Below are 23,294 nucleotides of genomic sequence, written 5' to 3' on the forward strand. Positions count from 1 at the left end.
TGGATATTTAAATAAAAAGCTTTATATTTTACTGCATTAATTTTACATCTGTATGCCAATTCTAAATGTAAAGATTGTCTGTGTAAACCTGAACAGTTCCAACCCGGTCTTACTGTGAGACCGGGTTGATGCGTCACGCTTGTGCGTAATCATAGGCGCTTCCTGAGCTGGAGTATGTCAGATTCTGGGCTTCTCCTCAGACAGGTTCCTGGATGCGTCGCCACATCGGAGACAGGAACAAGCGCTATTCAGCCAAAGTTTCATAATCAGGTGTGGCAGTGTGAGTGTCCTGTCACAGTGTCCCGATAGATCATGCGCCCTGGCTACTTGGCCAAGGGGTTGTCCCTTTGGCTGACTGGTTAGAGTGTATGACTCTCACCCGGGAGTCTGGGGATCGAATCCCGCCCGGGCTCTCGTTTCTCCACCGTGCCACATGTTGACGGATAAACTCAAGGATGTTGGTTGTTTTGAAAGAATTACCCCCACGCACACTGATGCGCATGGATGAGCTGACATTTTAATCGTTACGCACATCGCAGAGGTAACTTGATTCCCATCAGAACATCAGAGCTTTATACTGGACACTGTGTTCAGCGCGGCTCGGAGCGCCCACGGTGGACAGTGGGCTGAAGATCTGAGGGGTTCGCAGCGCAGAACCACGGTGCATGCGATGATTTCCTCCCACTGAAGCGGTCTGGAAACCCGGTCTCTCTGAGGGATGTGTCACTTGGAAAATTTTTCTTTTTATGAAATTATGAACCTTTGGCTGAACAGCGCTTGTTCCCGTCTCTAATATGGAGACGCATGACGCATCCAGTCTGAGGCAGAATCGCTCTTCAGCTCAGAAAGCACCTGTAGAGACATTTGATTAGCACAAAGTTTATGTGGAGCAGAAGCGGTCGGGCCACGGCAGGTGGAATGTTCCTAGCCTACATGAAGTGAAACTGTTTAATTGTAACATTAATGTGTTACTGGACACGCTGGTCTGGTTGGTTAGACCAGTGTTTGAAGTGGAAAACACACACACACACACCAATTAAAATAATGCTGATAGCATGGACTAGAAGACAGGTGATGGTTTACGTATTTAAATGATGATCAGGCTGCTGTAAAATGTAATCTCCATCCACATCCAGACAGAATGATCCTCTATCCTTTCTCTATTTGCTCTGCTCTTGTCTGGGCTGACGTAGCTGACGGTGCGCGCGGCGCGCCTAACTAGCGGCTGTGATGCACATTTTACGCATTTGGAGAGGTGGGCTGGATGCTTTGCTTTTACTGGAAGATGGTCCACTTAACGCACGGGTGTAGACTACATATTAATGACAAATGAATGAAAATTAAACTGTGAGTTTTTACTTCATATTTTAGAAATAAAAATGACGGGGGAAAACATTTATGACGTCTTTTTAAACAAAATTTTCTAGCGCGACCTGCCTGCTTCACTAAGTCACTGCTTATTAAGGTCCGTCCAAAATTACCGTGGCCCACCCAAAAATGAAAACCTGGCGCCGCGCCTGTTATAAACCTCTGCAAATGGTTGTTCTTCACGTTATCAAACTCAGACTTTGTAGAGCTAATGTCAAGATGTAAAATTATGAATTCAGTCGAGCTCTTCCGTCCCTCCCTCTCCTGCTCTCCTGGAAACCCGACATCGGCTGTCAGAAGCGGAGGTGAAGAAGGAGATGAGGCAAACAGAGTTAGTGCGACATAAAGAAACCAGACTGGTGTGGAGGTGAGCAAAACAGAAGGAAAAGTGTGGGTGTTGAATCCCCCACGGGTGCGACGCCCATGCGAGCGACCGGTACCGGCTGCTGTCATCTGGTTGTGAGCAGCTCTCTGCTGTCTGAGGGTAGGCCCCGCCCACAACGCTGCGGCTACTGCGGTGTTTTCTTTACTGTGGGAAACGGGTAATAATGGCTCTTTGATGGGAACAGGTTGCCGACCCCTGGTATAAGATCTGAGCTGGTAAAACAAAAATCCTCATCAGCAGGCATTTTTTAAAGTGGGGGGGACACAGCTGCCAATCACAAATTTTGCCGGGGACATGTCCCCGGTGTCCCCGGTTAAAATGACGCCTATGATACAGGTACAAACGTGTAGTGAGATCAATCTACCTACATTTTATTTTTTAAGAACTTTGCTTTGTTTTCTTGGTTTTTATTTTCCTATCTTCCTGTCCTGTCTGTCTCTGATCTTCCTGCATCTCCCAGTCCACCAGAAAAACTCCTGCCTGCTTCCTTCTTATTCACCTCACAAGTAACTTTTTAACTAGCACTTCAAATTGATCTATTGACCGCAAAAAAGCGAAGTGTGCACCGCGCTGCCCGGCTGCACCAGTGACGAGCACTGCAGCGCGAGCGCGTCCACACGTCATGCTCAAATATAGACAGAACTTACCAAAGAGAAAATGAACGGACACGAATGACTGTATATATATTTTTTGGTGACGCCACTTAGAACCCAGTATCCAAGTCCGGATCGGGAAGTAAAGCCTGAGTTCCGATCAGTCTGAAACCACATGATCGGGGCCGATTTCCGATCATGTGATCGGATCGGGACATCCCTAATCTTTTTACTCAGATGTGTTTGGGACATCACTAGTTTGAACGCAAACATGGTCACGGAACACTTGTTTTCCCTGCATCTACTTCCACCAGAACCGGAAACCCACATGGCTGTAACGAAATAGTGGTAAACGCCAGTCATCATTTTCTAGATCCAAGCGTCTTCTGCTGTCCGTGACTTCAAATGGTGTTTTTCTTTTTGGAACTCTGGTAGTTTGTCCTAAAGTTGAAGTGGTTGCAGCCAGCTGTTTCTTTTTGTTTGATGTTACTGAGTGGAGAACCTCTCACACCAGTGGTGTTCTGTTGTGAGTGTGTAAGGAGTGGAGGACCCAGGGAAGTGTAACGTTTGGGCGAAACCACATGGAAAAAGGTCCAATAGTTAGTCTGAACTGTGTTGTTGGCGTTGGGTTTCAATCAAATGCAAGAGAACTACTTCATTTGTTTTTTAATCCCCACAATATATTTATAGCTATAATATGTTGGAATGTAGTTAACTCATTCGCTGCCGGCGTTTCTCACCATTTTTACTGTTTTTTTAAGAGCCACAGAACGTTGCGCGCTAGGATGTTGACACCAAAACAACCAAAACAAAGCGGAGACTCACCTCTTACATCGGGAAGAATGTTTTGAGCGTTAACCGTCCTTTCATAATCCGTTGTTGAATTCAATTCAGTTCAAAGATACTTTATTAATCCTAGAGGGAAATTAGTTTCAGTACACACAATTCAGAGATCAGACATGCCCAAAACGATCTCCTAACACATGGATTTTCTGCTTCCCGGTCATGTGACGTATGCGGATGAAGATCGGCTTTAGAGCTGATATGTTTGTTCTCACGGTGCGGGGGGCTCGTTCCGACGCCCACACAGTAAAAAATGACTTTAGTCGTTTTTGGCAGTGAATGAGTTAAGAGGCATGAAACGTTTCAGCTAATAGGTTTTCCAAATTTGCTGTCACAGCTTTAAATAAACCTGGCAGCAAGAGGTTGAAGGTTTTCGTGTAATCGGAGGGTTGTAGGTTCAGAATGCCGCTGTTGTCTTTGGGTAAGACACTCAGCCCGCCTTGCCCGCTGGAGTCGGTGTTCGGCAGACCTCACCTCGGTCAGTGCGCCCCAGGGCAGCTGTCGTAGCTCATCACCACCAGCGTGGAAATGGGTGAATAACTGACTGTGTTGTAAAATGCCTTGGGGGGTTGTAGAGGCCTAAAAAGAAGATATACACACATACAGACCATCTACCATCTTTTTCTTTTCTTTTTTAAGTTTTCATTTAGCCCTTCAGCCTCTTGGGTTTAACACTTTAGTTAAAGTGTAACTAAAGAGACAAACATGAGACCTAAAATCTTTCTAGAAGCTTTTTAAACTATTTCAAGCCACAACTGATCGACCAGTCTTCTGGGTTACATGTTTCTCTCGCTCCACTTCCAGTTTCTGACTAAAGGCTGTGAGACGTCGGAGATGACGCTTCGTCGAAACGGCCTGGGACAGCTGGGCTTCCATGTGAACTACGAGGGCATTGTGGCTGAGGTATTTCACGTTTCTCTAAAAGCCAAGTTACCTTTCAGAAACCCTACTGTGATGAGTAGGTGGACTTTTATTTTCTATAATCAGCTAAATTTAAGAACTAAGTCTATATAATAGATGTGCATTATCTTGTCCGTCCTTGCTTAGGAGTGTGCAGTTTTTTCTTTTAGAGTTGAAATGTGTTTTTGCACCTATTAGTCTCGTTATCGTCATTAAAACTTGTAATATTTGCATTTAAAAGTGTAGGAGTGGTCTAAGGGAGGGGTAAAGACCCTTCTAATGAAACAAATGGTTATCTTGAAAAACCCATTACTTCTCCGAATCCTCTGATGATGTTTTTGAAAAAATAAGTACGTTTAAATTATGAACGGAGTTTCAGGCATGCTGACTGTTTGTGAAGCAGAAGAAGAGGTCGAGCTGTTTTTGGTTACCTAGAGGAGATTCACATCAAAGTTATCTAGCATTCTCATTACTGCCCATTAGTCCAAATGAGATAATTGTGTCCGGGTCAGGAAATGAGGTCGTGTTTTTGGATTTCCTAATTATGACGGGTGACGGCTAACAACTCTTGCAGCTTCCAAGCTTGATTGGGTTTACAGTGCAGATGGGAAAGCACTTCTAAAATATTCCTATGCTTTCTACAATTAGCTGCAACTTTATAATGTTATAAGTTGGCCTTAAAACAGCAAATTTAGTCTTGTGTCTTTGTTAGTTGTTAAGTCAAACCACACCAAGGAACGTGTGAAAGGTTTTATTATTTGGTGAGAAACTAAATGAAAACTGGTGATTTAAGCAAACAAAGATTAAAAGCGTAAATCTGCTCTTAGGTTGAGCCCTACGGCTACGCCTGGCAAGCAGGACTGCGCCAGGGAAGCCGTTTGGTAGAAATCTGCAAAGTCGCCGTGGCAACGCTGACCCACGAGCAGATGATTGACCTCCTGAGGAACTCTGTGACCGTACGCGTTGTCATCATCCCACCACACGACGACGCCACTCCACGCAGGTCAGTTCTGAGGCCTCTGAGGCGTCATTCTGTCTTTTTGTAGAAGTTAAAGGACTTTTTTTTTACGGCTGAAGCTAATTTGATTCATGAGTGCATAGATTAATGAGCAATTTAAAATCCAAATGCTTCTAGGCAAGAGCAGATAGTCTCTTTGTCTCATTCTTCTAATTTAGTATTTAATAGATATAAATCCTGAAGGTGTGAGGACTTTCAACCAAACCCCGTTATCTTCACAGGGGCTGCTCGGAGCTCTATCGAGCCCCCATGTCAGAGTACAAGGGCAGCAGCAGCGATAGCGGCTCCTTCGAGTACAAGTTCCCTTTCCGCAGCAACAACAACAAGTGGCAGAGGACGTCGAGCAGCCCTCAGCAGTCTCTGACCGCCTCCCCTCAGCCCCACACGCCCAACAGAGCCGTCAGCCTGGGAAGCTCAGTGGGGAAGACGCTGTCGGCCGAGAGGCTGGAGAGAGGAGCCGCCATTCCGCGGAGCGTCAGCAGCGATGGACGACCTCTGGACTCCAAGAGGTTAGAGCCTGTTGGCTTTTTATTGCCCGCTGCTGGAAGGCAAGCTGATGTTTTTATAAGTTACCACCGAGCAGATTGGAATGAAATTCTCTGAAACCTCTACTACTGGTTAATCATCCCAGAATCAAACATGAAGCATGAAGCGACAGTGGAGATGAAAACTCCCCTTTAACAGGAATAATCCTCCAACAGACCCTACATTTATTTATATACTTTAATAATAGATTGAAATTTATTATAATTTAGTTTTGTTTTGTTTTCAGTTCTACATTTTTTTATTTAACAGAATTGAGCAATTTTTAAATAAATGTGTATTGTGTTTATTGCATCATATTTTGTAATGTAATCATTTAATTAGAAATATTTTTTCTTTTTTCTTTTTCTTTCCTTTTTTCTTTTTTCTTTTATTTCTTTTTTTGAGTTGAATTTGATTTATTATATCACAAATATTTTGATTTTATTTCATGCATTTTTATCACATGGGTCAGTTTTCATTTCGAATGCTCTCTATGGGTGCTTCTCTGTTTTATTTGATCTTTTATTTTGTTTAAAAACATCTTTTAAAATTTTTTATTTAGATCAATTATTTAATAAAATGTGTGTAGTAAAAACTTTTTAATTTAATAAAATGTTACTTCATGCATGTTTACTTCATGCATGTGTTAATATATCGCCTTCTCTATGGGTGTGTTTCTGTGTTTGTTTGGACTCCAGGATGTCTCCGGGCAGTGAGAGCTACAGCCTGGCCTCCTCCCTGGCTTTGGGTCGCTCCCCTCACAACCGCAGCTCACCCAGCAACCTGTCTTGCTCCACTGAAGCGTCTGGAAGCTCCGCCCACTGGAGACAAAAGTCTATGCCAGAGCAGTAAAGGATTTTCTCATGCATCGCTTTCGAAATCATTTTTGTGCTTATGGAAACAAAACGTCTGTTTTCATCTTGAGAGGAAACTTAATCCCACTTTTTCCATTAAACAATAAAAGTCACGTATCCGTTACTCCATTCAAGTCCCAATTAGGAAGAGGATTTATGGATTTTGCCCACCTGATTTAATTACTTTGCTGCTTGCCTGGAGGTGCAATATATTTATGTGAGGGCTGTAATAATTTAAAATAAGGGGCTCACTTTTATTTCCAACCTCTTAAATATGTTTAAAGGTGTGGTTGACTGAAAATTATTTTTCATTTGTGGCTATAATCGGTTACTCTGAGTGTTTTGTGCAGGCTGAATGTGAAAACCGTCTCCTACACCTGTATCCTGCCTTTAGCTGATTGAAAGTAGACGATGAAATGCTACGATTAGAAAATCTGCACACTGTGATGCCACTCTGTGAATTTGCATTGGGGCTACATATGGCTTAATTTTTTGTAAAGTCGACCTTCAAGTAATGAAAATCGAGTCGACTTCGACCAGTCGTTGATGACGTCATACGGGGGGGTGGGGGGGTCGCTGGAGTTTTTGGCAATTAAAATTGCGCCCACATTTTCTAAGTTAAACACATTTCTTTTAACAACTGTAGTTTCTGCATCTTGCTTCAGCCCTCCCCCCTGCTTCAGGGGGAGGGCGCAGGGGCTCGTCATCTGCTGTCTTTTCCGAGGACTCCATCTTGTTGGTCATTATCACGTGACAGCGACTAGTCTATGAAAGGCATAGAAAGTCACTACGGAGCAGTGAAGTCGACTAGTTGATACAACCCCTAATTTGCATTGATGGCCTCGTCCATCTTGGCTCTCGCCCGCCCACAGAAAGGCTCTTTTTTATTTATTTGCGGCGAGGAGAGAAAGTAGAGAGTGTCTTTGTGATGGTGACTTTGCAACGTGGCTGAACGTGTTCTGTTACCCAGTCAGAAGGGAGGTGTGTGCATATCATTAATAATAATGATTAATCCTGCTGCTTTCAGCCCACCTCATCACAGAACAGGAACATCATAGCTCTTTTTATTTGTTGATTTACTCTAGAGAACACAGCAAATGTATTGAATAAATGAGTAAACCACACCTTTAAAACAGCTTTATTATTTAAATCAAGTCATCTGGAAAAAGTCTTCTCAGAGTCTGTGCTGGTGTGCCCGCTTGCTAGGTTTGCGAGCAGCCGCCATTCTCCGATGTCCTCGGAGAGGAGGGAGGTGGTTGGAGAGGGAGGGTCCAGCGGAAAAGCCACTCCCAATTGGTCGAGAATGGAGGAAGGTGGAGGAAGTGAACGAGGCTCAACAGGTATGAGAGCGCTCGTTCTGTTGTTATTGAGACTTTCTGGTGAGAAAAACGACACATTTGATGAAAAGTTGATGCAAATGACATTTTTATACGTACAAAGAGTTTGTGATGCAGATGATTTAAGCACGGGAGGAGGAGACGGCACAGGAAAGAGATGATCCACATCTATGCTTTAAATCCTTTGAACTGACGGCGCTTGCATTTAGATACCAACTCAGACTTCAGCCCCACCACCCTCCGTTCCCTTCATGTCTCTGCTAAAGCAGTAGTGTGTGATCCCGGTGTTTGATTATTTTAAAGGGTTTATTCAAGGAATAAGAGCAGAAATGGAATTAGTCTCTGTCGACATTAGCTAACTTTGTTTCCTGTGTTTGTGTACCCTTCATGATTTTTTCAAAATAATTATACATCAAAAGAATTCCTCCAGTTAGTTTCCAAGCTTTCCCGTTTTGCTTCAACGTCTCTAAAAACCACAAAGGCTGCTTTTTCCTCACTGCCGCTCTTCCATCTCCCAGCAGGACGCTGTTTGGTTTGAGCCGTGTCCCCAACCCGTCGCCGACCGCCACAAGTCTTATATTTTGTGTTTTATTTTATGATGTTTGTGTCGTCGTTGGTCAGGGTGGAACGATGAGGACGGCCAAGCCGCCAGCTCAGTCTTCCTTCCATTTTTACCTCCTGACCCTCTGGTGTCCACACTGCATCCAGGGGTCACTTTTTTTACTCTTTAGTCTACATTCTCTTCTTCACCGAAACTCACTTTTTCACATGGAAGCTTCTGTTTTTCCTGTCTTCTCTTTAACTTTAGACTTAGTGACACTTAGTCAAACGTACATGCTTGTAGAAGAGCTGATGCCGGCCAGCTCACGGGTCTACAACCATCTCTAATTAGTGCAGCGATCCCTGCAGGTTAATGAATATTCCAAATGAGACAGAAACCACATTTTTAGATTCAGCCCAACAGATGTTATCATACAGCCTCTTCTCTCTGCCTCATGCTGCTCAGCTCATTAACGACCTGCTCTGTATATCTTGTTGCAAAACGTGGAAAATTACACAATAGTCCCATTTATTATCCGAGTTAGCTTCAGGACGCGTACGCAGACTCTGCCATGCAGCACAGCTTGCCCAGAGCAAACAAAGCCAGCAAGGGACACCGTTTTATTTGATGCACGTTCCCTTTGATGACAAGTGATTCAGGGTTTCCTTTAAAGAGGATGCAAAAGAGGAATGAAAACAATGTCGGCGTTGTGATCCTCCTGGAAGTTTTGTTGCTAAATGAACAGATGTATTATCAGATGTTTGTGCTGCAGGATCTCCGTTCACGTGTCCCTTTGATGTTTCTGCAGAAGCCCCGGTTGCCAAGTCTGGTCAGGGCTACTCGGGGGCTCCTCGCATCCAGAGGCAAGAGCAAGTCATCCACATTTCCCCAAAGAAGGGCAGTCAGGTCAGAAAACCTGCATGTTTTCCTCCTGAATATTCATTTGCAAATTCGTTAGTGTTAAATTATTTCACTCATCTAATTTTCTATAAATAAAAACTGAGTGAAAGGGGTACAGTAGTAGGAAAATTCTTATTTAATTTTATTAATAACATTTAAAATTAATAACCAAATCAGGGTTAAACATTATAATAGTCCAAACATGTTTAATATAATATAAATTATGTGAAGTTTACATATAAATTAATGATTTAAAATAACTCCTAAATAGTTTTTAAATTGTTAAAATCTGTTTATATTGTGATCAAATAATCTTTTTCTATGATTAAAATGTGTAAATATAGTTTTATTTGTAATGTTTCTATAAAGACTTTTGAACAAACCATATTTATTATAATTGTTTTGAATAATGAAACAAATGTTACTTGTACTTTAGTTACTTGCATCATTATTATGTTGAGTGAAGCATTTTAGACCGAGCGCTGAACCCTGAGGGACTCCACGTGTGATAACTCTTTTAAAAAAAAAGCTTTTGCCTTTTCTGTTTGCAGTCAGATGGCCCTTACTCGGGTCACTCCAGCAGCAACACCCTATCCAGCACCACTTCCAGTGGGGGCCACAGCGACAGCGACAAATGGTACGATTTGGGAGCGGGAGGGGCGTCCAGCAGTGACCAGGGTGAGCCAGAACCCAACGGCCTGGGCGGAGGAGGCTACCTTCAGGGGGCCTCGGCCGACAGCAGCATCGACGCCGGCTCGTACGGAGCTCCGCATCACTCCCACCCCCACTCCCATCACGGCAGCACCACGTCGCTGTTGGCTCCCAGCGGAAGCAGAGAAAGTAAGGAGCGGACGCCTTCTCCGTGGCACAGTCCAACAGAGGGAGGGCGCAGGATGCTGGAGAGGTCACCTGCTGCCGCCGAGTCTTGTGGTCCTCCCATAGAAAGAAGCATGACTGAGGTGGGGCGGACTCCTCCCACCCACCTCCTGGTTAGAGACAGCAGCACCTACAGTCTGAGTGATGGAGGATCTCACTCAAGGTGAGTCCAACTGTTATGATCCAAGCACATAAAGCTAATTAATTCTGCTTCCTGTCCGGAATTCTGTTAGATTTATGTCCTCTCCTCCCACATCGTGTGTTTGGAATAACACTGAGGTCCATCTGAGCTTGTGGCAACACAACCAGCTCAGTATGTTTCTGTTTGGCAGAAGATTGACGTTCCTGAGAAGATTTCCTTTCATGACTCTTTAAACGGATCCCCACGCCCCGAACACGAGGGCGACTTCAGCGCAACTCTTGAGAGTAGACAGAGTTGACACCGTTTTACAGCCAATCTTTGTTTTCTCCTTCTCAAAATAAAAACTAACTGGAGGAGGAGCTGCTCTCATCTTATAAATACAGGAAACGTCTTACACCAAAGTCCCAGATCCTGACCTTGTGACCTTTAGGGACTCATGATTCAGCCAGAGGCCGAGGGAGCCCTAAGACAGTCAGGCAGCTGTGTTTTAAACGTACTTTAATTCTCTAAAATGTGCTGGAAAACACATTCACCCATAATTTATACTATTTTAATGGCAACTAATGAAAATAGTTTAACATTTTCTTGATTAGTAGTTTTTTCCACTAATAATAACTAATAATTAGGCCAAAAGATCTACACCTCACCAGGGACAGACACATCATAAGTAGTCATTTTAATTCCCTCTTCTCTTTCAACGTGATAAAGCCTCAGGAAATCAGATTTTATTTATAAAGCGCTTTTCAAACAAAGTACTTTACAAAATGACCCCAAATTCCCATAACAGTTTAAAAACATTAACAGACATATGCTAACACACACACACACACACACACACACCTGTAAAGATTTATATTCAGCTGAGTCCAGATGAGCCAAGTAAGTTGAGGCAAGGAAACGCCATCAGAGGGGCCATCTGCCCTGGCAACATCAGGTCTTCCACACTAAGTCAGGGTGCTCTGAGGTGGTGGAGCATAGACCTCCACCTCCACTTAAACACTACCTATAGAGCGCTCAGGAAGCAACAGTCGACCACCGTCCCCGGGGCAGAGGGCCCCTACAGAGAAAACACTGGATTAAAACGAGTAAAGATATGAAAATAAAAGAGCTAATATAAATGACAAAAGTGCGACGCATGTCCCACTTTCCCAGCCCAGGTGAGAGAAGAGCAGCGGTCGCCTCTTGCTGTTGCCTGAGCCTCACCTGTCCGGCAGTAAGACACACCTGTCCTCTGTCAGACTTCATCATCTCTATACTCTGTCACCCTCCAGGCACTCAGGACACAGCTCTCCCAGAGACGAGTCCTCGTCTTCGGCCACCTCTCCATCGTCTCAGTCCTCCGTGGCCCCGGGGCCCAAGAGCTTCTACCCCCGTCAGGGAGCTCAGTCCAAGTATCTGATTGGATGGAGGAAGCCAGGCTCCACCATTAATTCTGTGGACTTTGGAGACACCAGGAAGTGAGGACAAACGTTTATTTTAAACCTCTACCACCAGGAATAAGAAGGATGCTGCTCGACTGCCCCCTTGTGACTGACAGCAATACAGCAGCCACTAGTTGTAATGAAACATGGCTGCACAGTTATTCTGAGACATTTTGCACCAAACGCAGGTTTTATTTATTTTGGAGAAAATGACCTTTGACACGTTTGTTTTAGGAAATCTCCTGTAGAAGGTGGAGGAGAGCTGCTCCCAACCCCGGCAGCAAGACCATCCCTTAGGGACATGCACTTGCCTCAGCAGCACGCCAAATCCACCGTAGAGGAGGATGTGAAGAGGCACGGTGTTCACGACAGCCCCCCACCACCCAGGAAGCACAAAGAAAAGGTCATTGTCAAAACCGTGTATTTGGTTTTGCTTTTAAACAAATAGAAATCATACAAGTGTAAAAATGTGGCATTAATCCTGCTCCTCGCCGCGCCGCAGCACGGCCAGAAGTCTCCTCCGGGTCAGCCGCTCAGCCGGCGCCGCTCGCTCCACCGTACCCTGTCAGACGAGAGCATCTACCGCGGCCAGCGGCTCCCGTCTCTGAGCGACTCGGTGACCGAACCGGCGCTTAGCCCCGACGTCCTCTTCAGCTGCTCCACCCTTCCCCGCTCGCCCACCACCCGTGGCGTTCCCCTCAGACGACCTTCGTACAAGCTTGGAGTCAAACTTCATGGTGAAGAGAAACTTTTATCCTCGATTTTTATATTTCACTTCATGATATTTGAGTTAAATGTAGCTTCTTTTTTTTTTACAGGTGACCTTTCTGCGTCCGACACATCGCTGGTGGACTTGGTGGAGCGTCATCGTGGACCCCTCCCCCAGGAGCTGATGCCCCTCCCGCCTTCAAACAGGGACAGTCCTCTCCAGTGGACACACCTGGTGGATGTGGCCAGCACTTTTGAGAACGAGAGAAGCACTCACTACAGTAAAGAAACACCCTGTTTTTGAACACGAAAATGTGCCTTTTTGTGTTTTCCTTCACTTTACTTCTCCTCCCAGTTCAGAGGAGTTATGTTTTTGGGGATTCGAACCACCGGAGCAGCGGCGCATCCAGTCCCCAGCAGCCTCACATAGAGCTGCAGCCGGCTCCTCTGTCACGACCCGCATCCAGGTACCGCTACAATTCTGTTCACCCAATTGACGAATCGGGGTCAGCGTTTGTTAACGGGTTGTTTTCCGACCACAGCGAGGGTCACATAGGGCTGGAGAGGAAGGTGACCAAACTAGAAGCCGTGGTGAAGATGCTGCAGGAGGACCTGAAGAAGGTGACGCACAAAATCACAACATAGATGCGTGAACCAAAGCCTGACTTATACTTCTCCGTCTGCGTCGCTGCGGAAACACGCAACGCCATTACGCTTCGGCGCAAGGGCTCTCCGACGGGCGAGGGTGACGGAGACCGCAAGCTTGTGATTGGTCAGGATGCAGCTTCCAGTATATTCGCCACCAGCGCCGCTGTCGCTCCGTTAAAAAGTAAACAGATATTTAGCGGCAGTCCCGGAACAGACTGAAGAACGCATCGTGGAAAAAGTCTGAATATATGAACATTTATTCACCCGTGAGTGAAGAAGTACAAAACACTGAGCAAACGTGGACGGAAACTACGGGAAACGTAGGTTTAGAGGTGGCGACCGCTTGAAGAAGAAGAAGAAGAAGAAAATATCATTTCTATAGCACCTCTCAAGATAAAAATCACGACGCGCTTCACAAAAACAAAAAATGTAAAAATATAAAAAAGAATTAAGAAAATGATTAAAAATATATTTAAAATGAGCAAAAAATAGACAATTGTGATAAAAAATGTAAAGAGAGAGAGAGAGTGAATAGGAAAGAGGGAAATCAGTGGATCCTGAGGAAGGTGGAATAGGTGGGGAGAGCAGAACAAGGAGAGGGTGATGAAGGTCACACCAGAGCCTGAACATGTGAGTCTTCAGCTGCTTTTAAAGGAGACCACTGAGTCCACTGATCTCAGGCTCAGGGGAAGAGAGGTCCAGAGTCTGGGGGCCACAGCAGCAGATCTGTCACCTTTGGTCTTTAGCCTGGTGCTGCACAACCTGTAGGCTTTGGTCACTGGACATCAGGGACCTGCTGGGGGTGTAGGGACTAAGAAGATCACCAATGTAAGATGGTGCTTGTCCATGTAAGGCCCTATAGACCAGAACCAGGATCTTGAAATGAACCCTGAAGTTGACTGGCAGCCAATGAAGCTGGAGGAGAAGCGGGGTGATGTGGGTGTGTTTGGAGGACTTGGTCAGAAGCCGAGCACAGGCGTTCTGAACCACCTGTAGACGGTTCAGGGAGGTGGAGGAGAATGAAGGATAAAGTTATCTGTCATATAGTCTCGAGATATATAAACACATGAGTAAATGCACTATCATGGACCAGATACATGAGTGTTATGGTGGCAGGATACCACAGAACAGTGCTACACCCTCTGTTGCCCTTGCGGGGAGTTGCTTTGCAACGCTCTGGTGCCTGAACAGAAGTTCACATGTGAAAACCTTTCCGACACTCCCTGTGAGTCTGTCCGGTGCAGAGCTACCGTAGAAGTATAAATCAGGCTTTAGTCACAGGAGAACCTCTCAGTTTAGTCTTAATGAGTCAGAAAGAGAGGCGGCTTTGTGGGCGTCCAGAGACTGAAACGAGACTCGAGTAGCAGCCGATTTAAGATGAAACAATGAGAATTTGACATGAGAGCAACAAAACTGCAGATATTATGATGCTGAGATGCAACAAATACAAAAATACAACCCCCTCTAATGTCATTAGGACATAATCTCTTCCTTTGTTTTTTTTTTTTTTTTACACATCTGAGTAAAAAGATCAGGGATGTCCCGATCCGATCACATGATCGGAAATCGGCCCCGATCACGTGGTTTCAGAATGATCGGGACTCGGGCTTTACTTCCCGATCCGGACTCGGATACTGGGTTCAAATTACAGGAGAGCAACTTGGTTCTCCTTAAAGGTTTTCAGGCTCCCCTGATGGCCTTAACTTACACACCCAGTTTCTACCTATATTATATTATTTACATGGGCTCAGCGTAGCGGGGATTCTTTTGAGCAGAGATGCAGGGCGGCAGGCAGACCGCTGATTATTCATGACCTCCAGCTGCGTTCTGCACACGGCCACAGTAACATTTCCTAAGTTTCTAAGTGGCGTCACCAAAAAATATATAATTAACACACAGTCATTCGTGTCCGTTCATTTTCTCTCTGGTAAGTTCTGTCTATATTTGAGCATGACGTGTGGACGCGCTCGCGCTGCAGCGCTCGTCACTGACAGCCGGGCAGCGCGGCGCACACTTCGCTTTATTTGCGGTCAATAGATCAATTTGATCTGCTAGTTAAAAAGTTACTTGTGAGGTGAAAAAGAAGTAAGCAGGCAGGAGTTTTTCTGGTGGACTGGGAGATGCAGGAAGATCAGAGACAGACAGGACAGGAAGACAGGAAAATAAAAACCAAGAAACAAAACAAAGTTCTTAAAAAAGAAAATGTAGGTAGATTGATCCCACTACATGTTTGTACCTGTATAAAGCAATAATTTATCAGCATGCAGTATTTATATAGTTGATACCATTCAGATCATCTCCAAAACGGAGTCACAACTGTAGCAGCAGCACAATGTCCACATTTTCTTGTGCTAGTCGCCAGTGGATGCAGCGCAGTAAAGAACTGCCTTAGAGGAGGATTTTTCTAGGACTAGTGATAAAATGGGCATTCTGTGTAACCGAAAGCAGGTGTGCAGATCGAGATCATTTTATGCAACGCGAAAGAAAAGTTGCTCATCAGTAAAACTAAAGTAGCTGGAAAAATAACAAGATTAGCGTGTCATCAGACAAGCTCCAGAAACGTTTACAGAACCAAACCGACCAACGCCTGTTCCTCTCTTCTTCAGGAGCGGGAGGAAAAGTTACGGCTTCAGTCTCAGATCAAGAGGCTCTGGGAAGACAACCAGAGACTGCAGGAGGAGTCCCAGACCTCTGCTGCCAAGCTCAAGAAGTTCACCGAGTGGGTCTTCAACACCATCGACATGAACTGACCTCCCGACGGCAACGTTTTAACTCCAGAAGCACAAAGTTCATCAGCTCGCGCAGCCACGGCGAAGAGGCAGAAGGGGATCAAGCTGAGGCTCCTCAACCCTCCACTGAGCTCAGAATACAACCAATGTCGCTAAACATCAACAATCCAAGAACAGATTCAAGATTATTAAATATTTTATTTCCACTTCCTGCCCCTCAAACCCGATCCATAGCTGAAGCTAAAGCTTCAACCCCTGTTGTGCCGTAGATGTGCTTCTTCTTTCCCGTTGGGCCGTTTACGTTTAAATTTCTACCAAAATAAGGTGTTGCTGCTGTGATAACAGTCAAATCACAGCTGCTCAGACATCCAGGTGATCTAAAAACCACCCAGACAGGTACGCAGGAGCAGAAAAGCACACCAAATCCATCTGAAGCTGCAGCAGCACGCGGCTGAGGAGGTCTCAAGTGTAAAACGTTTGTGTTTTCTCCTCAAACAGCCAGCCTCAGGCCTTTTTATTTCTCTGCACCCCCTCCACCAACACCTGAAAGAGGACAAGGTCTAAAAGCCATTGGCAGATATCGTGCCATAAAACCAAACGGATCCAAAGCGCTTTGGTCCACCTCCGTTTTACGTCTTTAAAGCAATAGGAGGATGTCTGGACTCGTGTTTTTCTCACAGCGACAGAGGAGAGTCATCTCTGAGAACAGATGATGCTGTGCTGCACCAGAGACCTCGTCCTTTTCCAGGGAACTCGGGTCAAAGGGACTTGAGGACTCGACTTCGCCCCACCACCTGCAACACACAGATAAAAAATCAGAGACAATTCTGGGTTTTCACTCCCAGCTTTATTTATTTCCTTGTATAATAAATCCAATAAGTGAATTGTTCTATTCGTCCAGTCCAGCTGACGGTGTTTAGTTCTTTACGGCTAACGATCACTAGCGGTGTCATTCATCCATCTTTCTTTCCTAACCCCGCCTAAAGCCGGACTATATGCTTTTTATTCCGTTGTATTTCGTGGTGCCCGAGCCTGCTGTTGTGTTGCTTACAGTGCCCTCTAGTGGTGACCAGTGGAACAAATGTCATGCCTTGTAGTCGTGCTGCCTGTCACTGTACTTTTCTCCAACGCCTCTTTAGTAACCGGCGAGCCATCGAGTCCGCGCCGACACTCGGAACCAGAAGAATCAGCAGCTTTTTAGAGACAATCAAAGGTAGATTTTTAATAGCAAAAGGAGCAGATTTAGTGTGTGGATGCGTTCGTGCGTGACATCTACAGTTTTCCTCAGGTTGTCGGAAGGTAGAGAAAAGTTGCAGCTCGGAGTGTGAATGTACATCCGTCTGTCCAGCCGTGCCTACACTCTCCGGTGTTTGGTCATTTACTCCCCAGGCAGAGCAGGGACGTGCCTTTGAAGCAGCTCCTGGGGGGGAATCCTCATCCTGAAGGTTGAACACACCTGCTGCAGCAACACACACACCTGACAGGGTCACTTTTAATCGGAGGCGTTAACCGAGTGTTTGGATACGTGTGCCTTTGCATCTATTGCCTGTATTTTAGAGCAGCAGGGTTCTGTAAGATAAAAAATCTAAAGTTGCACAAATTAGAGGCAAAATTAGTTTTCTCCTGAGTTTTATCTTTAAAAGAGTTTATTTCCATCTAAAACGGTTGCATCTAGAAGCATGAATGTAAAGCATTGTGTGTTCATCATGTGTTGGTTCTGTTTTAGGAATCGGTGTGTGTGAATGAGCGGTGGTCAGACCAGCAGACGGTCACCATCTGGTTTAGGTTTTGACCATTTGTGGAAATCCTCCCAGTAAGTACCAGTTCCAGTAAAACAGCTCATTTCTGACTGGAATCATCCTGGTTTCCGTATTTGTGACTCGGAAAACCGAAGGCTCCGTTAGTTTATGAAGTCTGTGTGGTGCAAATATTATGAATTCCCATCATAAAGTTGACTAATATGTCAATAAAACACGTTATAATTCCGTTTTTGATATTGTTTTTTGTGAATATTGTATTTACTTACAGATCTTTTCTCTGTTTTGCTTTTTTTGACAAAAGGAAATAAGGAATGTTGTTTAAAAGTTAGTTTTTTGTTAAAAGTCCGCTAGTTTGGGATGTAATAAGGGTGAAGTTATTCCCTCCATAAAGCGTGATTCCCACTTTCCCTTCAGCTCCACCTGTCACATAAGAGAGGGCGGTCGTGATGTTTGCTCCGGAGTCCACGAACAAACCTGAAGAGTAAAATAAAACTGTTTACATCCCAGATTCATGGTCTTTGTAAGATGTGTAACAAAGAAGTATTAAACGTTTCAGAAATAAATAAACGCTGTATCGGTTTGATGTTCTGCTTTTTCACCCTTGGGAGGATTATTAGGAGGTAGATCCGTGGCTGATTGTGTCTCAGCTGTGAGGAACACCGGAGTCGGAGTGGACCAGTGTGTTTCTGTTTCTGTGGCACACAATGGTAACACCGCCACACGAGAAGTATTTGTAGGAAGAATCGACTCTTTTGTGCTGCTTTTGGGTGTTTTAAACCCTCACAATGAAAGCCCGTCTTTCTTAAAGCCTTTATTTTAAATTAATACCAATAGTTCACTTCTGGCTAATCCTTTTCATTCAGGCCCAACAAAAATATCTCGAACAAAAGATGTAATTTAACCGTCACCTGTGACCAAAAAAACCTGCATGCAGCAGATTTTATTTGTTTATATATTTAGTTTTTGCTCTGGTTTAGAAACAGTCAAAATACTAATGGAAATAAAACATTTCACTTATAAAATACATTTTAGAATATTTATTTTAGAATAAATCTGGATTCTAGAACAAACTTCATAAATTAAAGCTAGCGATGCACCGATATGACATTTTTCGGCCGATACCGATATCCGATTTTAAGATCACTGTTATGGCCAATATCGATAAACTGACATTAATGCGTCTAAAATCAGCAGATTTTTGTATAAAATGTAAATGATTAAAGCTGAATTTATGTTATTATGTACACACACACCACACACATTAACGGTTCTGAGATGATTACATTTACTGGTCACATGACTAAACAATTACACATCACCCCCTCACCCTCTGAAATAGGCAAAAAAAGGAGAGAAGATGGAAAAAATATCTGTGAACTCATTCGCTGCCAGCGTTTCTCACTGTTTTAACTTTTTTTTAAGAGTCAGAACGTTGCGCGCTAGGATGTCGACGCCAAAACTACCAAAACAAAGCTGAGACTCGCCTCTTACATCAGGAAGAATCCGCGCATTTCGAGCGTTATCCGTTCTTTCATAATCCTTTGTTGAATTGTGATCGGCAGAAGCTTTTCCGGTTCGCGCCTCACTTTTTTTTGCAGGAACGGCCCAAAACGATCTCCTAACACATGGATTTTCTGCTTCCTGATCATGTGACGTGTGACATCCGCGGATGAAGATTGGCTTTAGAGCTGGGATGTTTGTTCTCACAGTGCGGGGGCTCGTTCCGACGCCCACAGAGTAAAAAAAATGCAAATGACGATTTTAGTCGTCATTGGCAGTGAACGAGTTAATATCACTGTTAATGCCGATAACCGATGTTTGCCGATACAGATAAACTGACATTAATGCTTCTAAAATCGGCAGATTTTTTTGTATAAAATGAAAATGGTTACAGCTGAATTTACATTATTACGTACACACACCACACACATTTATGGTTCTGAGATTATTTCATTCACCATTCACATGACTAAACAATTACACATCACCCCCATCAACCTCTGAAACAGGCAAACAAATGGAGACGAGATGGATAAAATATCGGTTGTTAAAATTGGCCCGGTTTTATTTATCGTACCGATACGTTAAAAAATGACTAACATCGGCCGATACCGATGTTGATGCCGATATATTGTCCATCCCTAATAAAAAGTTGTTTTCACCTCCCTCTTGGCAGAAATCAGGACAAATGTAGTTTGTTGTGATTTAGAGATTTTATAAACAACGTTCTACATCTCATAATGTTTTCAGTCTATTTTCATGTAGTTTTAGTAAATGGCTTTACTAGACTGAAAACCGTAACCGATCACGATCAGACACAAACTAAATCTCACTTTTCTGCTAAGTTTGATAAAAATAAATATATTTCTAAAGTGTTTTTGCATTTTGTGTATGGGTTAGGCGTACTTCATCTCCAAGTCCTTGTTTTCCATGTTTTATTCAGCCAAGAAGACATTGATCCAAGTAGCATTTTTCTTCTAATCGCTGACATTTTGACTGATTCTGCCTCCTCTGGGATGTTGACAGAACAGCAGCAGTGACCTCCAGGTTGGCGAGGATCGAAGTCCACGCCTGATCTTCAGATTATTACACCAGATTCTGCCTGAGCTGTGTCACTGGGGCCTTAGTGCACACACCTGGTGAACCCCATCCACTAATTGGATGATAATTACACAGTAAATGAAATACGGCATGAAGCGAGCGTTAACAGGAGGTGTGGAGTTATTTTGTACAAAAGGAGTGGAGAGAAAAACACTTGGAGCAGGAGAGTGGGCGTGCTCCAAAGGGAAAAAACAACTTATGTAATCATTTATGCATTTTCCAAGCCACTTTTGATTGATTTTGTCATTATTTCTCTATAAATACTGTGGAATGTATTTTTTATGTCATTTTATGTGTTTTGCAAAAAACTGAGACCCAACGAAGCTTGACATCGGGTTTGAATGCACATATTTAATAATCTTATTTAGCTGCAATAAGATAAGTTTTCTAAAAATAACATGCTTTTTTTCATTCAGGAGAAAATCAACAAGGGATGAGTCGGTTGCAGGGATGAGTCGGTTGCTGTAACAGAGTACCCATAAAACCCATAATTACGCCTGATTTGCTTTTATCTTCTCACTCAGCTGTAATTTTCACAACCATGACGCGGTTTGGCCTCAACATCCTTTGATTTGAGCTTAAAGAAATAAGCAAATCTAAGTCTTTTAAATGCTTTTATCTGGTGAATTTATGTTTAAGAGCTCTGATTTTCTGTTATTGATGCAAGAATTATAAACAATTCCAGTAGCCGTGAGACGAGTTGGTTTGTGTCCACCTGCGGCGATGCCTGGAGCCGTATGAGGTCATTGCGGGGTCAGGGTGGAGGAGGAGGATGAAGTCATGACACAGGTGGAGGTTTGTACCAAAACGAAAGATGTAAACTAGGAAAATCTGCAGCTTTGGAAAAGATCGTTTGTTAGAAAACTCAAATCCATCATGCAGGACGGCTTCAGTGACAAACCTGATGGGTGGGCTGTTTTATAAAACTGGTTCTGGTGGATTTTCAGCGATCCTGCAAACATAAAAACACAATAACCAGACAGGTAACACACCTGCTCATTTTTGTATTTCTAAAATATAAATTTGCCACATCTAAGAAACTTTAGCGACACAAAAACAGGCAGAATTCAGTTTGTTTTACTGATTTTGGATTATAATTTAGTTTATGGTACCTGGGAGGTGAAAACGGCACAAACTGCTTATTTTTATTTGCATTATCCCATCACAGTTTACAGCAGCACTAAAACACTGATATGTTCTACTAAAACCCTTTTTAAATATTTTATTGATATTTTATAATTAAACACTGAAATCTGGTTTCTCTTAATAAAAACTGACAAAATCCACAAAACAAGCTGTTAAACAATTAGGAAAATTAAGAGAAATTTTCCATTCTTTTTCTATTGGAACATGGGAACTACACTCTAAGAAATAAAATGTTGAATCAAATGATGCCAACTGGTTCCACTAAACTTTCATTCACTCGGTTTTTACATTTGCTCGGGTCTCTAAATAAAGCTCTGATGCCCCAGTCTGAGGAAGTAGAAGTTAGCCGGAGGACATTATTCCTGATAGCTGGACGTCTCTCCTCTGATTGGCTAACAGCAACACGACTCTACCACTGTCTGTTTGCTCTGCAATGTTGTTTTATCTCCACTAATAACACAAGCCAGGAGGAGTTCTGCTGTGTGGTGTAGTTGCTAACGCTGAATGCTGATTTTCAGGGTGACGTAAATCCGACCCAAGAGTTTCCCCGTCCGTTTTCTTTTGGCGACTAACACTGAACATGGTATGTTCTACACTGCTCTTTGGTTAAATAGCGTAAAACATTTCTTTTTAACCTAACTGCATATAAAAATGTACATTACTCTTTACACTTAAAGAGCAAGTCACCCCCTACCAGAGTAATACTCCGCCCCCACTTCCTGTTTGAAAAATGCAACAAATGCTGTTGCCTAGCAGACCGAGAGGGCGGAGCTCTAACAAATACACACACACAGAGGCTCACAACGATGCTGTGACATCATATGGTACCAGCTAACGTTCTATGGTACCTCTTAGCCAATAGCAATGGCAGATTTAAATTCAAATGCAGTGCAGAGTTTTTACCTGACAACGGCACAACACTGACAGTTTTAGGCAGAAAATTTAAATTTTAACTAAAATGCACTAAAGTGCAAAACTATTGACTACACGTGTCTGCAGCATGATCAGACATGCATTTATATAGTTTATCAGAAAAAAAAGTTGATTTGGGGGTGACTTGCTCTTTAAGCTACTATGGTTGGTGGAACCAGTTGACATGACTCGATGAAGTAAATTCAACATTTTATTTCTTACAGTGTAAGCATCTCTTTACTCTTTCTTCCTGTTGTGTGTTGGTGCTTCTATCCCCCACACTCCTGCAGTCCACAACACACACACACACACACACACACACACTCCAATATTCTCCTCTTCCTGTTTACTGATGCACAGTAGTTCAGTCCAAAGTGAATGTTTTGGCTTCCATCCATGTGTGTGTGTGTGTGTGTGTGTGTGTGTGTGTGTGTGAACAGATTGGTCCATTAGTATCAATTTAGTTTTGACGCCTGTTAGCTCGAGTGCACGTATTGATTTTTAAGCAGATTTTCTCCCATGATGTTTTTTTTTCTCCCCCATTTTCACGCTCACAGATGAACACCAGAAGTCCTAAAAGAGAGACCCAGCTGTGGCTTTTGAAGCTCGCTGGCCCCTCGCTTCTCGTCCCAATAGTAGCTTATTGAACTAGGACAGCAAATATTTTTAGTCTGCAGCATCAGTGGTGAAAAAATCTCGCTGTAGAGATGGTGGGCAGCCCCTCCTGACTGGTGATCACCCAGTTTCCTCCGTCGGTCCATCGTTGCATCAGAGGCTTTGATGTGCTTCGATGCTCGGCCAAAGTCCCCATTAGCCAAGGACTTCAGCCGCTGGGCTCCGTGGTTCACAGCTGTAAACTGAGCACACATTCAGGATGAGAAATTGGGAAGATTACTTTGGGATGAACTGAAAAGTGAAGACGAAAGAAGTTAAAAGAGAATGTATGATCCAGAGAATGTTGCCTATCTAAAGCCCGCAGACACATTTGTCCCAGCAGTGATCCGTTTTATGCATCTCAGATATAAACCACACAAGTACAAAAGCTTAAGTGAGTCAAATGTATTCATCCTGCCAGCTCATGAGTTAC

The 23,294-nt window shown here is 43.7% G+C and overlaps 1 protein-coding gene across 3 annotated transcripts in view; it reads left to right on the forward strand.

Annotated features, from left to right (window-relative positions):
- Window positions 1–16,391, forward strand: part of sipa1l1 (signal-induced proliferation-associated 1 like 1) — a 96,431-nt gene extending 80,040 nt beyond the window's left edge. For all 3 annotated transcript variants that reach the window (XM_015947694.3, XM_070544173.1, XM_054748873.2), the window contains exons 12-25: window positions 3,994–4,092; window positions 4,917–5,092; window positions 5,329–5,616; window positions 6,331–6,480; window positions 7,693–7,826; window positions 9,173–9,270; window positions 9,816–10,303; window positions 11,554–11,739; window positions 11,938–12,106; window positions 12,206–12,440; window positions 12,522–12,692; window positions 12,767–12,878; window positions 12,954–13,032; window positions 15,666–16,391. In XM_015947694.3, coding sequence (XP_015803180.3) covers window positions 3,994–4,092; window positions 4,917–5,092; window positions 5,329–5,616; window positions 6,331–6,480; window positions 7,693–7,826; window positions 9,173–9,270; window positions 9,816–10,303; window positions 11,554–11,739; window positions 11,938–12,106; window positions 12,206–12,440; window positions 12,522–12,692; window positions 12,767–12,878; window positions 12,954–13,032; window positions 15,666–15,809 — 2,529 coding nt within the window. In that variant the 3' untranslated portion in view covers window positions 15,810–16,391. The remainder of the gene's footprint in view (window positions 1–3,993; window positions 4,093–4,916; window positions 5,093–5,328; window positions 5,617–6,330; window positions 6,481–7,692; window positions 7,827–9,172; window positions 9,271–9,815; window positions 10,304–11,553; window positions 11,740–11,937; window positions 12,107–12,205; window positions 12,441–12,521; window positions 12,693–12,766; window positions 12,879–12,953; window positions 13,033–15,665) is intronic.
- The last annotated feature ends 6,903 nt before the right edge of the window (window positions 16,392–23,294 follow it).

This window comes from Nothobranchius furzeri, chromosome 2 (assembly GCF_043380555.1).
Source record: "Nothobranchius furzeri strain GRZ-AD chromosome 2, NfurGRZ-RIMD1, whole genome shotgun sequence".
Lineage (NCBI taxonomy): Eukaryota > Metazoa > Chordata > Actinopteri > Cyprinodontiformes > Nothobranchiidae > Nothobranchius > Nothobranchius furzeri.